The sequence below is a fragment of the Ciconia boyciana genome, chromosome 20 (assembly GCF_034638445.1).
Source record: "Ciconia boyciana chromosome 20, ASM3463844v1, whole genome shotgun sequence".
In the NCBI taxonomy this organism is placed as follows: domain Eukaryota; kingdom Metazoa; phylum Chordata; class Aves; order Ciconiiformes; family Ciconiidae; genus Ciconia; species Ciconia boyciana.
This window is the reverse complement of record NC_132953.1, coordinates 5208665-5224114: the sequence shown is the minus strand read 5'-3', so window position 1 is coordinate 5224114 and position 15450 is coordinate 5208665. Positions and strand designations below refer to the sequence as shown.

At 53.6% G+C, this 15450-nt stretch overlaps 1 protein-coding gene across 1 annotated transcript; it reads left to right on the top strand.

Moving 5' to 3' along the window:
- The first annotated feature begins 1733 nt into the window (after positions 1-1733).
- Positions 1734-13548, top strand: OAF (out at first homolog). The gene is made up of 4 exons (XM_072884378.1): positions 1734-1985; positions 10520-10654; positions 11224-11404; positions 11912-13548. The coding sequence occupies exons 1-4, from the start codon at positions 1749-1751 to the stop codon at positions 12184-12186; spliced, it is 828 nt and encodes a 275-aa protein (XP_072740479.1). The 5' UTR covers positions 1734-1748; the 3' UTR covers positions 12187-13548.
- The last annotated feature ends 1902 nt before the right edge of the window (positions 13549-15450 follow it).

Here is a 15450-nt window from a genome sequence, read left to right as displayed (position 1 = left end):
CCAACTTTGCTAGCTCGGCAACACAGTGAAGGGACAGTCCTGAGTTACCTCTCGCAGCCCAGGATCCAGGTACACAGCGGGCACTGCTACAACCCCCAGCTCGGAGAGCATGTTCCTACAAACGTGTAGAGCTGCAGGGAGTGCAGCCTTATCTCCCTTTGTCCTTTATCCTCCAGCACAGACACAGGACCACGCTGTGCTCTGGTGCTTGGGGCTCAGTTGCAAGCTGGTGGACCTGAAGTAACCCTAGTGCAACAGGGAAGTGGATTCCAAGTTTGGGCCGAGAAGCAAGTATGGCCCTTTGGACTGGAAGTCTTCCACGGGTTATTTGTGCCCACTGACCTCATGGCACTTTTCCTTCCAGCCCCTGCGGGGGTCCTTCTGTCGTTTTTCATAATCTCCTCTGAATAATACACTGTGCGTGGGGCCTTCTCCTTTGCAGCTTTTGTCATGAGGAACTGTCTTCCTCTATGTTTCTACCTTGTGGCCCCTCCTTCTCTTTTAGTATCTGAGCAGAGCCATTTCTTTTCTCCCTTGTTTGCACCTCTTAACTTTTTCTTCTCCTCTGCTCTTACTTTCAGCACTTCTGTTGTGCTGAAAAGTATTTCAAGGAGACAATTTGTTTGAGGGAGGCTGTGAAAATTTAGGGTTAAAACTTGTGTGAGGTCCCACAAAAAGTGCTACTTGGACAAGAGCGATCTCTTTGCCTGGAAGTGGGGATTTAAATGGTTGTTTCTATCTATTTCTGTGCTTCTCCTTGCAAAGCTCTTTCTCTGAGGCCCTGATCCTGCTGCCACAGTGACCTTTGTGTTTGCAGAGAGACCTTTTGAAATCAAAGGGGCCCTTCATGAGCATCTGCCCATCTGGAAGTGATTGCAGAACTGGGTGGGTGAAGGGCAGATGGGGAGCCTTTTGACTGTGAACTGCGGAGTCTGAAGTGACCCGGGTCCGCACGCCTGTGGAAGAAAGTCTGAAGTGGCCCGCATTACATCCTCAGGGGCAGGAATACATCCGGCGTGCCTGACAACAGACCTGTAGCAGTGCACTGTGAGAGCCTGAGCGATCATGTAAATGTCGTTTGATGCACAGCGACCGCGTGTTTAGAGGACTCCGTGTGTATTTGTGCAGACGGGAGAGCTGGGCTTTGCTGTTAACGCTGCCCTCCCTTCTCCTTTCCAACTGCAGTTCGTAGACAGTTGTGTATCCCAAGGGACAAAAAACCGAAGCCACGCAAAGCAAGCGCAGGAGAGCCCCGGAGCTGGCAGGAGAAGATGTCTCGCTCCATCCTCCCGCCGCCCCCGGGGCCCAGCTGGCAGGAGGGAGCGGGGCGTGTGCAGGGGACGCTGCCTGGGACAGAGCCTACCTCTCCGGCCCGTCGGCGGACGCTGCCCGCCCTTCCTCCGCGGCCCCGCCGGCAGCGGCCGCGGGCCGGCGCTGGCCCTTTAACGGCGGGGCGGCGCGCTGCCTCCGCGGGGCCGGTCCCTGGGCCTGGGGAAGGAAGTGACGGGCGGGGGGCGAGGGAAGAGCCCGCCGAGGGCTCGAATGAAAAGGGCGAGCGGGCGGCGCGCCGAGCCACCCCAGCGGGGCCGGGGCCGGGGCCGGGGGCGCGGCGGGGCGCCTTCCCACGCCGCCGCTCCGCGCTGCCCGCCGCGCCGCGCCGCCCGCGCCCCCCCGCCCCATGCCGGCCCTGCCCTGAGCCCGCGGCGGCCGGCCCCCGCTCCGCGCCCGGGCGGGGCGGGCGCGGGGGGATGCGCGGCCCGCGGCGCCGGCTGCCGGCGCTGCCCGCGCTGCTCTGGCTGGCGCTGGCCCCGCTGCCCGGCGCGCCCGGCCCCGCGGCGCGGGCCGAGCTGCGGGTGCGGGTGCGGCTGCCCGGCGGGCAGGTGACGGAGGAGAGCCTGCAGGCCGACAGCGGCTCCGACTGCATCAGCCTGGAGCTGCGCACGGCCGACGGCGCCCTCGTCACCCTCACCGCCGACTTCAGACAGGTAGGGCTCGGCTCCCGCCCCGGCGGCGCGTCCCCGCGCCGGGCGGCTCCCGCTGCCTGCGCCCGCCCCGCGGGAGAGGCGTCCGCAGCGCGCCCGGGCAGGGGCCGGGGGGCTTCCCGGGGAGGCAGCGGGGCGTCCGCGCCCGGGGGCGGGGGTGCGCCGCCGTCCCCGAGGAGGACGGGTGCGCCGAAAGCCTGTCCCCTCCCGCGGTCCCCCGGCCCCGAGGAGGGCAGGCGTGGGGTCACCGCCCGCGCGTTTTGCGGGTCCGGTCTCCCGCGGGGATTCCCGGCCGAGCTGGAGGCCAAAGGCTGCGGCGTGGGAGCTCTGGCCCTTCGCACCCGGCGGGTCAGCGGAGGGGCTTAGCGAGAGGACCGGGTCAGGGCTCTGGCACGTGTTTTTTGCGGGGCGAGCGCTGGTGACATGGGTCCACGAGGTCCTTCCGGACCTGGGACCCACTGGGAGCCTGGGAAAACCCTGGCTGAGGGTCCGGGAGCCAGAGCTGCCTCTGAGGAGGGGGGGGTCCTTTTGCACGCATAGGGGAAAACCCATCCACCCTCAAGCGCTGTCGGGGTCTTTGTTCGCAGTCTCTGCGGAGCGATTCTCCCACGCGTAACTCCAAGCCATTTAGGTAGGCTGCTGTCCCCAGTGGTGCTACACCTGTAACCTGGGCTTCGTCTGTGGTGAAAATAGGTGGTAAAGATCCCAGTGGGATGGGTGGCAAAGCCTTCCCCACGCCTAGCCGACCCTAGCAGCTCTGTTTTTCTTTGCTAAGTTGCGAGTAGCGTTGTTTTGCATGGCAGGCTCAGCAGTAACTGGGCATGGAGCAGGGCCAGGGCAGGAGAGTCTCTGTGGTGGGGAGAGCTCAGGTTCCTGTCTCCTGGATGAGGGTGTTTATGCTCTGCTGTATCTCTGGGACATCTCCCTCCATGATGCGGGGTAGGCTTAGTTCCTTGAGTGGACTCCTGCTGTCTTTGGGAACACATGTATGAGTTTGTGATGTGGGAAGCATTTGACCGACAGCTGTCTGTGGGACTGACAGCAGCCCTCCTGTAAGGGGAGCCTTTCCTCCTTGCCCAGTGTGTGAGAGGTGGCCTCTCTGCAGGGAGGTGATACTTGCTGAGCTGAAGTCCAAGATCCCACGCTTCGCAGCAGGAGATGGTAGCTTCTGGGCCAGCGTGGCATTCTTTGGAGCGTGCCAGGTCTGGCTGGATGCAGCGAACTTTCTATTGCACAGGAAAGAGCTGTTTGCTGCCGTGTGGGTGGCATGGCAGCGTTATCTTGTTCCAACCCTCCGTTGAGACCGTTTGCTCAGGTGGACTTTGGTTTATGGCAGGAGGAAGCTCAAACCCATGAGATAGGAAGGTGGTGCGTCCCAACCTGTTGTGAACCTTGGAGCCTTCTGCCAGGGATTGTCCTGGTGCCTCTTTCTCTTTCAGCTATGCTTTTTGGTTCCAGTTTCCTTGCAAGCCTCTCAGATGGCTCTCTTCTCTCCGGAGGTGCAGGGTCAAGTCCACCTCTTTCTGAGATGCTAGCAGAAGCCATGGTGATTTTGGACATAACAGTATACTCAGTGTACTCTAGCACGCATGTAGGAAAGTGGTCCCATAAAAAAAATTCCAAGAATATACAGCACACTAGGGAAGTTAAAGGAGGGAGGGAGGGCTCTTAAGCCTGCAGTTTGCAAACTTGTGTACCACAGCATATTCCTGGCCAAGGGAAATCCAAGCTCTTTACAGATCCTCTAGGTAGGCCCTTTGGGAGCCTGGTATGGGACTTGGGGACTTCCGATGTCCTTAGCTGTTGATCATTTCAGCATTTTTCACTTGCTTCAGCTCTTCTTGAGGGGAGCTTGCTCTCAAATCTCATCTACAAACCTAACAGGGTATATGTTAGCTCTTTTCTTGCTCTCATCCTTATTAGAGTTGAGCTACTTCCGGGGACAGGTTCTCTGAAGGTATCTTGACTTCAGTATGTTAAATCCTTAGCTCCATGCATCCCCTCAGCTCCTGCAGGATATACACAGGAGATGGTCCCTGAAAGGCTTTGCAAGCATCAGACTTGAGGAAGCTCATTCCTAATCTTTGGTTTTAGAACAGTTGGGTATTGGCTCTCTCTATTTCATGGCTTGGCTGGAAAATAGCTGAAAAAAGCTAGAAAGACATAAAGGACTGAGGAGGTGAATTTGCAGTGCAGTGACTAATGATGTGAGCAGGCAGCTGCCTGGCCAGGCTTCCCCTTCTGACCTGTTCTCCTGGCTGCACGCAGGCATTTCCCTGTTCTGCTCTGGTGCTCATCTCTCTAACATTACACAACTTTTCCTCTCCAGAGAGAAGGTCTTGAGGCTCTTAGCCTTGGTAAAAGCAGCTGGGGTTGTTGATCTGGCTTTCCTAAGCTAGATTGTGTGGTCATGCTGTGGCCAGGATGCTGGTTTTTTGCACAAATGGTTTTTCCACTTCTCTGGCTTAAACTGCAGGGGGTTAGTCCAAAGGCAGATTTTTTTTGGTTTTTTGTTTTTTCTTTGCTGACAAGGAGTTGCTGCTAGACTGGGGGCTGAAGAAGAAGGGGCTTATAATGAGGTTATGGTTCATTTCTCTGCTCTGACACTGGTGGAAGCTTGGTGGGATTTGAACAGTGGTTGGGTCTTCTCAGAGGAGGGATTTTCATTTCTCTTCCACCCCTGCCTCCCCTCCAGAGCTGAACCTGAAGGAGTCTTGTCCTCAGAGCACGCTATTTTTTTTCCTTGTTCTGTAGTGCAACACAAACTGGCCAGTGGGAGTTCAGACTGGGACTTGATGTTTTCTGGGCAGTGCAGTAGCGAAGACCATTTCTTTTCTTGCAATTTGAAAGAATGTGATGAAAACACTTCTTTTTTTCCTGCGTAGTACTGTCAGGCACAAAGTGTATTGCAAAAAAGAGTGAGGGGGGACAGCAACCCTAAATGTTGTGTCTAATTTGAATAGCATGATCTTGCCAGTTGTTAAACAGTGGCCTGAGAACAAAGTGGGTGGTTTTATTCTAAGGTCAGCACAAAGATAGAGAAAAGTTTCTTTTTCCTTTTGATTGCTGGAAAAGTTGTGTTGGAAACACAAGGGAGAAAGTATGGGTAATGGTGTTTTAGCGCTTGCACTGCTAGTCCTTTCAGTTTCCTTGTTAATAAAGCTGATGTTACATGATATTCTGGGGTAGTGTTTTGAGAATTTCTTTATGCCAGGGGTCCATCATGTTAGGTACTAAATGACCAGGTGATAGAAGAAAGCACCTGTCCAAAGATGGTATTTGTGTAATTTGTAAAGCAGTCTCTTCTCCTCTATAGAGATACCAAAAACATAAAAGGAAGGTCATTCAGCACCCTCTGGGAGGGCAGGAGGGATGGGGTGGGCTCATTAAAACATGGTGGTGTTTGTTACCCTGGGTGAGGTACCTAAAAATGCTCTCTCTTGAACTGATCACTCAAGTGTGGGTAGATGGCAGCTGTACCCCACTCAAAGGCAGTGCGATGGCCTGCTGAGCTGAGCACAGGGCTGGAGGGCTGAACTGCCTTATGGCCAGAGCTGCCCTTCGCTCACTCCACAGCTTTGGGGAAATCACTTGTTAGGTAGGATCCAGTTTCAAAAGCGGCCTCTGACAGTTACTTTTAGGCATCCCTCAGGTTGTGGGTGCTGAGCATGAGGACGCTTAACTAGAGGATATTTTTGTAAGCATTTCAGAGCATTGTAGGGATTTCTGGCTGCTCAGTGCTTGTAAGAATTAGGGTTAAACCTTATTGTTCCTGAAAATGTGCCTTCCCCCCCCCCACCCCATCTCCTAGCACATCCTTAATTTGCCTTTATAGATATCTGAGTATGAGGCAGTGCACCCAAGTGTCTTCATTCTAGCTGTTTCCAGTAGGAGAGGGGTGAAAAAACATAATCCCTACCCAGTCAGGGTAACTCAGCTGGCTGGACCCCCAGTGTGGATGCAATAACACATTCTCTATGTTCTACAAGCACATTGGCTTTCTGGCCAGCTGTAGCTGTTCCCCTGGGGCAGTGCAGGCAGGGCGCTGACCACAGCAAAGGCTGCTGACTGGGTAAGGAATTGGGCCCAGGAGTGCCGGTGTTACCCAGTGCCCCGAGCAGTGCGTCCCCTTTGCATGTACCCCCCACTCTGAGCAGGCATGCGACAGCAAAGACAAAAGTGGGTCCCACAGCAGCAGTGATGTCCTCGGGGGAGAAAAATTTGGCAGGAAAGCTGAATGGGTTGTGGGAAGGAAGGCATTGAAATAATTTATTTCTCTGGGAACTGGTTTGCTCCGCTCAACGTGAAGTCAAGGCGCTGGGCTCAGATTTGGACCACACAGGCTTCTAAGTCTCTACTGGATAAACCCTAGAAATAGAGGTTGAATTGTTCTCGCACCCCAGGTGACGGTCCCTGGAGGAGCTAGCTGAGGATAGTGTGAGGAGGAAAGAAGTTGGATGATTTCCCTGTTCCTTCTTGCAGGCTAGTCTTTGCTGGAAGTCCCTTTGGTAGGTGCAGGCAACCTGGGCTGTTGGGAGCTCGGTGCACTGATTTCCTTTCTGCCTTTAGGAAAAAGGAGCTGCTCTCCCCTTGCTGTGAAAGCCAAGGCTGTGGTTACCTCCAGTGCCATGGTTAGAGCATGGCTGCAGAACTGGTTGTTCTCTGTTACACTAAGCATTTCTTGTCCAAACCTAAACAATAGCTGTAACTGTACCCGCCACATGAGTGCAGGTCAGGGCCAAGGATTCTCAATGCCCCTGTGATGAGTTCATCCGGAGAGGCCCCACATTGCAAAGGCAGTGTTTTGCTGGGACTTGTTCCCTCCTGGGAAATTTTGCAGAAACCCAGAACTAAAGGTGCCGTGTGTTGCCTTGGCCCGGTACCCACCTTGGCACTGATTTGCCCTACTCCTGCTGGTGGGAAAGAGGTGAGGTGGCTGGGAGGGAAAGGTGCTCTCTGAGTAGGAAAAACTTCGGTGGCTCTTTCCATGTGAGAAGTGTGACATGTTTTTGGTGTGACAGGCTTCGGTTCTTACTCCACCTGAGGTTGCATAGCCAGGGCAGGGAGAGCCGGGAAGCTAGGGAAAGCCGAGCAAGGCTTTGAGACAGAGAGGTGAAGCAGGACTGGGGAAAAGGAGAGACTGACTTCTTGTTCAGGAGAGAGTGGTCACTGCAGGGTACGTGTCTCCCAGAAAATGGGCCAGCGTGTGGCAGTTTTATCCTTGCTCTGAAATCCACAGCAAGGCTTGCTTTGGGTTTGCTCAGTGCCAGGTAGAGGCGGGATTTCTCTCTTCAGAACAACGCATGCCATAGGAGCCAGCTCCTTGAACAAAACAGCTTGATTAAAGCTGTTCGTTGGCTCACTGGCTATTCAGTGCTGGCAAACCCAGACCATTCCTGTCTTTCCCAGTGCACCTCCCTCGGTATCGACAAATGTGCTGGAAATCCCTACACCTGGAGTTCAGGCAGCACCAGAGCCCTCTTCACGCCAGAGCTGCTTCCTTTAGATGCCGTGGAGTGAGACAGAGCTGGGAGAGGGACGTGGGCCAGAAGCACTGGGGACACAGGGGGGAGGAGAAGAAATGACCCCCTCTCTGGGGGACCCAAGCCCAGCGCCTAGGGGGGGTGCAGGCGTTGAAGCTGGCAGCTCAGGGCAGTTGCTCTCGCAGGCAGCAGCATCAGTAGGGTTCGTGGAACGGCTGACATAGATAAAGATCTGGCTTTGCTGCTTAAAGTACTGTCCAGGCAGCCAGGCGCAGAGCCTTTCTGATTCAGCTGGAAGGGGCTGTGGCAGGCGGGTGGGGAGCAAAGGGCTGGCCGGGTGTGTTCCTGAGGGCATGAGGGGGGAGACATAGGGGAGATCAGCCATGCCTTTCTGAGAAAGGAGGATCTAGGGGTGGAGGATAGGATGGGTTGTGCAGAGCAACACCACCCTGTTATCTTTACTGTCTTCCCCCTTGCTCTTTTGTCCTGCAGCTGTACCTCCCCCACGGCAAGACCACCTTTCCCCACCTTTTTCTTTCCCTCCTTCCATCCCCTCCTAATGAGCTCTTTCAATGATGGTTTTTGCAGGGATCTTCACCAGAGGTGACATGGACTCGTCGACGTATAAATCAGTAAGCACACAGAGATAGGCAGATAAATATTTAGATTAGCTGAGCAGCAGCCCTGGGTCACTTGCTGGCTGGTGCAAGGGGAGCAAGGCTGGAGCTGGAGGCGGTTCAGTGAGGTGCTTTGAGGGCCATACAGCAGTGGCTGGTGACCTGTGCACTCCGAGCTTGATGCTGGTGTCTGCCTTGGGTTGGAGGGGGGAGGAGACGCTTGTCTTGAAGCCCGAGAGCTGTTCATTTGCTCCGCTGGTGCATTGTCGTGACACAAATTTGGTCCTTCCTCTCCTGTGTGCTTGGAACTCAGAAACACTTAAAACAAATACTGAAAACCTTTGTCCGAGTTCATCACTGAACAGGGTCACTGCATCCAGGAACCCTTTGTATCCTGTGGAAGTGGTGCCTTGGGACCTGAGCCCACTTGGCAGGGAGCTTATCTCTGCCTGGGCTCTGCGGGGCGGCCGGGCTCTGGACTTTGGAGGCAGAGCGAGGGACCTGCAGCTGTGGGGGGGATTGGTTGGGAGCTCTGGACTGTTTGCTAGGAGCAGTGAGAGCTGTGAATCTCTCGTACATATCAGCTGTGAGAAGGAAAGAGAGTTGGGTGTCTAAAGGCTAATTCTTAAATAGGCAGATTAGAAGGATTAATCAGTTGCTCAGCATGTTCTTATTTTACAAAAATTGCTTCCAACCTGGGAAGTACCGCACTGTTTTTAATCTCCTCTCTGTTGAGGTTTTCGGCCCGAGTGCAAAACATGGCTATCCCTGTTTGCCTTTTCCAGACTGAATGCTGATTGTACAAAGTGAATTAAAATTAAATCCTCAGCTGAAGAAAATGACAGGGTCAGCTACTAGTTTTAGTCTACTCATCCCTGGGCCTTGCACAGTATGGGAGCTCACAGCAGAAGAGCTCAGCTGGAAGGCAGCTGGACTAAATGCAGATGGGAACGTGGGTCGTTCCAGTGGTGCCAATGTCTCAGTGGGAATTCTGTCCATTAAAGCTGTCAAAAAATAATGATTCCATAGTAATTTCTCAAGCATTTTTGGTATCTCTTTCTTCCCCAGCCTCCTTCATGTCCTGCTCTTGTGGTGCGTTTTCAGTCAACAAATGCACCCAGCAAAATCCTTTCTCCTGTCCTGGGGAGGGAAACGCATCCCAGACTGCAGCTGTTCTTTCAGCTGTCCAGGTGTGCACTGAATTGCGTACCCTTTTCTCTTCTGGGCATGAAAGAGAAGGCAGGGAATAAATAGCGGGCTGTACAAGCTAGTCTGCAGAAAAACTCAGTGTTGGCACTGCTTAGAGTTTGTAGAAAAGAGAAAGGCTCCTTTCTTCTTGGGGCAGCAAGAGGTTTGGAAGAAGCCGAGCTTACGAGCCATGCAACAGGAACAGCTCGGGAGGAGAGGGATGATCTTAGCAGCTTGGCATAGCTTCTACTTGCTGGTCCCTAGCCACCAATATCTGTCCAGTTCTCTGTGGAGGGCATCGTTAAGAGCGATGGCTGCGGGTGGGTGCCAAAAGGCAATAATTGCTCTTCATACTGAGAAGGAGGCACCGTTCCGATCCATCTGCTTAGCCCTTGTAGTAGTATGGTCTGACACCAAGACAGGATGGCGGACTCCCACAGCACGTACAAATGCCCCTGAAGCCAGAAGCCAGATGAATTGATACCTGCATAGAAATCAGTGTTGATTTATGCCAGAACAGGATATAGGGAGGTTTTGCTATTGAACAAGGTATTCTGTGAGTCTATGTGAAGGTAACTATGACTGGTTTCCAAGCTGGTTTTGGAGATGGGCTACAATCCATGTCAGAAGCTCTATATATAAAATGCCAAAATTGTTGACCTGGGCAGAAAAGAAGGTCAGCTGCAGCTGATCATAACGGGTTCCTTCTGGCTTTAACAATTTGACTTTCATTTCTGTTCCACATGCTCTGGAATATCTGAAAATATTCAGAAATGAATAATTTGTTCTCTAGGATACCAGTTGCTCAGAAGCAAATGAGGGAAGGCAGCAGAGGAAATTTGGGACCACTTGCCCTAAGTAATGTGTGGAGATAATAGCTATGTGATATTTGCTTAACAAAACAAAACGAGACTTGTTGGAGGCTTCCCTCTGTTCTTGGTAAAGGACAGAAACCCCCAGCTGTTGTTTGAGGGAGCCATGGATGTGGGATGTGACCTGGCAGCAATTTGTCCTTGCCACAGTGGGGTTGTGAAAAACCTTACTTCTTTACAGACACCAGTTATTATGCTGCAGGCTTTTGGGTGGGATTGAACCTAGGACTACACCCCTGTGCTCAGGTAGCAGAAGTATGAGACCTTTGACTTCGTTCTTTTGGCTGGAGCCTTTCTCTTTGACCCTGACTTCTCGGTTCACCCCACTGATGCCAAAGATCTGTGACTCTCACTGTGTTTATTTATCTCTTTGTCAGGAGGTGAAGATCTTCCGTGCCTTAATCCTAGGGGAGCTGGAGAGGGGCCAGAGCCAGTTCCAAGCGCTCTGCTTCGTCACGCGGCTTCACCGCAACGAGATCATACCCAGCGAGTCTATGGCAAAGCTGCGGCAGGTAGGAGGCACCTGGCAGCTGGCTTCAGTGCCAGCTCCATCATTCAGTCCATCCGGGGTTTCTTAGAGCTGTCCTGCCTGGATACTCTTCCCAGGCAGCTGCCCGATTGCTCAGCTGTTAGACCCACCTTTGACCACCCCTCCTGCTTGAAGGACTCAGTATTAAACTAAGTTCATCAATAGTATTGATCCTGTTCTACTAATAATAAACTAGAAAGAGGCATGATTTAGTTCAGCCTAGTCTGTATCAAAGGGTAAGTGGATGGCTAGAGCAATCACCATGAAAACCCCTGCCCCACATTGCCCAATGAAGTAAGTACTGATTTGGGACCATCTACCACAACAAAGCATTGATAAATAATGACAGGCAAATCAGAGCAGTGATAAACGTATCATCAGTTTCAGCATCAACAAGAAGTTTAAGTGCCTTCCATCCAGATAGGACGCAGGTGCATTTATAGGGGAACATCCATTTGCACATCTTCTTATGTTGGCATGAAATCACAACATGCTATAAGGAATAATTTATTGCAGCTGGGATTCAAGTTTTTGTTATGTCATCCTCTGCAGAAAAATCCCAGGACAGTGCGGCAGGCTGAGGAGGTGCGGGGCCTGGAGCATCTCAGCATGGATGTAGCTGTCAACTTCAGCAAGGGGGCCCAGCTGAGCTCGCACATCCACAATGTCTGTGCAGAGGCCAAAGAAGCGATTTACACCCGAGAAGAAGATGTCAAATTTTGGCTGGATAAAGGTAAGTTTATTTCGGTTTCGTTGGAACCGCTCCTGTCAGCAAGTTGGCACTCTGCTGTGATCTGTCCTGCCAGGTTTCTGGTGATCAGCACAGATCATTTTGGCTTCTCTTTCACTGTCTTTACGGTGGATAAGCCCTGTGTATCTCTTGCTTGCACATCACATTGCACTAGTCTATTTGTTAGCATATCTGACTTCTTTTGGTGGTGCTCTCCTAGTGAACCTAATTAGGCAGGTATTTTCAAGGTAACCTTTCACCTGGTCCATCCCCCAAAAGAAACATGTTCTTTACACACTTTGTGTATCTTTTGGCTTACTTCCCCCAGGGCCCTTTCTTCTCCCATGGTTCCTATTCAGACTCGTGTCCAAACAGCACTCTGTCTAACCTCATTCTCCTCGACTGTCCTGGAGACTGTGCAGAGAGAGCAAGGCTCACTTTGGTAGCTCTCTGCTTTGGCCTTGCCTTTCGGCAGTGCCCCGAGCAATGTCTCTCTGCTTTCTCCCGCAGGGGTGGATGGCTCCATGTTCGAGGTCCTGCCACAGACATCTGATCTCCCTGACCTGCAGCGTTGCAAGCTGTGTGCAGACCGCTGGAAACCCTGCATTTGCAGCTACTCACTGAGCATCGAGTGGTACCCGTGCATGTTGAAGTACTGCAAGAGTCGCGATGCTGGGGGCAAGGTTTCTTCTTACAAATGTGGCATCCGCAGCTGCCAGAAGGGCTACACCTTTGATTACTATGTGCCACAGAAGCAGCTATGTCTCTGGGATGAGGAGACCTAGCAGAGCCAGGCCAGACCTTTTCAAGGGGCAGGTCATCTGCCTCCTGCCACCATCTATGATCCTAAGGGCCTCCTGGAGCTGGCTGCTCCAAAGAAGGAATACGGTTCACAGCGGTGCGTTGTACCAGGAGAGCTCTCTGTGTGTGCCTTTCCTTCTGGCCCCCTGTGACTCCCTCCTCACCTGATGCTGCCTCATACTGTGATAAGTGGGCTCAGCCCACTGCGTGTTGATGCTCTCCTGCCAGCTGCCGGGAGATCCGGCTTCCTGGAAGAAGCAGGAGACTCGGGTTTCTGGGGCGAAGCACCGGGAGGGGTGTGTTTTGCCCTGCTCTGGAGTTAGCAGATGTGAAAGGGGGCAGCTCTGATCAGTTATCAGCCTCAAGCATCCTGATGAGTGGTCAGGGCAGGGAGAGAAAGGGTCTTGATGACCTGGGTTGTCAAACATCTCTGCCACCGAAGAAGCCCTTTCACTGACTTCACCTCCTGGTGACACAACAGCATTTCCAAATGGGAAAACAGCTGATTTATGGGACTACATACCCTGAATAAGGAAGGTACGAAGCCTACCCAAAGCAAGAGCCTGCCTGTAGCTTTTTCTAGTGTCCGACTGGCTGTTATATCCTTCCTGTGGCTAGAAGATAAAATGGGGGGATATATCCCAGCAATGACTTTTGCCCCTAAAGGGCTGGTAATTAGGGCTCTAATTAATCCCTTTTTAGACTAGTGAAGGCCCAACTTTTTGTGTTGGTCCTGTGACTCTCCCACTAAGAAAGAAACATCTAGAGACTTGTGACTACCATCATAACATTATGGTTGCAAGGGGGGAGGATGATCCCAGGTGGGTTCACACTGTCGTTTTGAAGAAGACAACATTCTATACCTACGTCTGGTTTTATGTCCTACTCTGCCAGCTATTCACAAGAAGCTCTTAGATAATTGTACTGCTTTGCTGTGCCTTGGTTTCCCCTATATGTAAAACAGGGATGACACTGAAGCTGACCTTGGCCCTGCTATATACCTGGAGGGCATCAGACAAAAAGTGCTGCAGGAGTGCTGCCTGGTTCCTGTGTCCTCTTCCACTCAAGTTAGAACAAGCAGGGAGGAGAGAGAGGCTGTTGGGGTCATTGTGAACCTCTGTACCTCCTGGTGAAAAGCCTTCACAATGTGCCTTTTTGCCTAAAATACAGGAAATTTTGACAAAAAAATTAATTTGGTCACAATTATTTTTGTATTGATCACTTAAGGGGGGAGAAGGGAAAGGTATTTTAATATTGCAACATGAAGTAAAACACACTTGAAATGATTTTTTTACAACAAATTATTTATCATTTGTAAGGTAAAATAAACTGATGTTTTTAAAGCATCTCTAGCCTGAAAGATTCTCTGTGCATCATAATCTGTGTGTGATCCAGTCGTTTGGGTTGTTGATTAAGAGCTGTTCCCTTATGGGTAAGTCTCAAGCCTGCACCTAGGACATTGAAGACCAGTGGATGGGGGGGGGGAACATCCTGCTGTTCAGCATGACCACAGCACTTAGCAGCATACTGTCCACCCAGCATACAAGCATACTGTCCACCCAGCCCCTCAGAAGGGAGACAGCTTTGACTCATCTCAAGCAACTGTGGAAGCTTCGAGCCTGAGCTCTGGTGAATTAAAAGACCAGCAGTAGAAGCAGGCCCTAGGGTTACGCAGGGTGGTGCCTCCTCTTCTCTCCGAGTGCTGGTGGGGTCCTATGAGGGGATATTATGCAGATGTGGCTGGAGGCTTGTCTGGGTCCAGCAGCCTCAATAAAGTATTCTTTGTCTATTCCTCTGCAGCTATAGCTGAGGGGAGATGAGGGCAGCAGAGTTTTGAGCCAGCTCGGAGCTCTTAGCTCAGTGGCTGCTCGAGGGAGAAACGTGGAGTGCTGATTCCCCCTAGTGTGGCGAATGCAGAGGTGGGACAAGGACTTTTCCAACCTCAGCTCTTCTCTGCTTGAGCCACTGCGGCAACTTACCCCCTTACTGTGATTTCTGGGGAAGCTGAAATTGCTTCTTTTTCACTTACGTGGTCAGCATTTACAGGGGTGTGTTCTCTGCTGCCTTGGCTCCTGCTGCAGCAGGGCACCATGGGCCTCTGTCCCTGCTTGCCTGAGTTAAGTCCAGCTGTGGGGAGGTGGGCTGTGAGCAGAGTGGGAGAGAACTGCAGAGCAGCTGCGTGCCTTGCTGGTGGCAGCCCTGCGTAGCCCATTGCCACTGTTACCTCCTGTACAGGGCTGCTGGGAGGGGACGCGAGCTCGCTCCGCGAGCATTGGGTTGTATCCCGGTGGGCTCGAACGTGGTCATTTTGTAGCAGTGAGGCTCTGGGGTGCCTGGATCGTAGAGGCATCTCAGCCCTTCCCCGGTTCCTTCGGCAGCACCGAGCCGAGGTATTCCCAGGCTACCTCGGGAAAGCAGCATGGTGCGCAGCAGTACCGAGCCATCGCCTCGGCTCTGTGGGGTGATGGAGGAGCCTTTTACGAGCTGGACCTGCGTGCAGCAGTGCAGGTCGGAGGGCGTTTTGACCCCTCTGCGTGCGGCAGGGCCAGCGCTGTGTCGTGGGAGCACGGGGAGCAGCAGGTAAGTGAAGGTCGTGGACTCCACATAACGGTGGGCCGGTGGACTCTACACAACGAGGGGCCGTATACGCTGAGCTCCACTCGACGGTCACTTCTGGGTCGGTGCGCGCTCCGGCGGAGCCGGGCTTGGAGCGGAGGTGAGCGGCCGGGGCTCGGCCCGCGGGTGCGCTGCGGCCCGCCACGCTCGCCACAGCGCGGGAGGGAGGCGGTGCCCCCGCTCTGCCCCAGCTAACGCCGCCTGGCTGCCCTGAGGCTCCCGGGGCCTCGAAGGCGTCCGAAAGGTCGGCCGGCAGTGCCGGCGCTCGGGAATCGCGGGGGGCGCCGGCTGCCCGCGCCCGGGGCTGGGGGCTCCGGCCCGGCGCGGCCCCGCTGGCGGTGCAGCTTTCCCGGCCTCCACAAGTGGGTGCTGGCGGAGCGCGGCTCTGCTCGGCGGCGGTGCCGGGCGTCCGGGGCGGAGGTCCGCGGCGGAGCCTGCTCCGGGCCCGAGCGGGCAGCGAGGGCGGGGCGCGGGGGTGCGTGTGGTCCGTGCCCCAGCTCGCAGCTACGCGTCTTGGTCCCTGCAAGATCTCGCTGTCTCCCCAGCCTTGCTAGAGGGGAGCTGCGCTGCCGTGCCTTTCCGAAGAGAACTCCTTCTTCTTGATGCGCTTAAATAACACCCTCCAAAAGAGC

What these genes read in the sequence shown, in the direction of transcription:
- OAF (XM_072884378.1), top strand. Translation starts at nt 1,749, where the DNA reads ATGCGCGGCCCGCGGCGCCGGCTGCCGGCGCTGCCCGCGCTGCTCTGG. An exon ending in TCACCGCCGACTTCAGACAG is followed by an intron (nt 1,986 to 10,519) that starts GTAGGGCTCGGC and finishes TCTCTTTGTCAG; the next exon opens with GAGGTGAAGATCTTCCGTGC. An exon ending in CTATGGCAAAGCTGCGGCAG is followed by an intron (nt 10,655 to 11,223) that starts GTAGGAGGCACC and finishes CATCCTCTGCAG; the next exon opens with AAAAATCCCAGGACAGTGCG.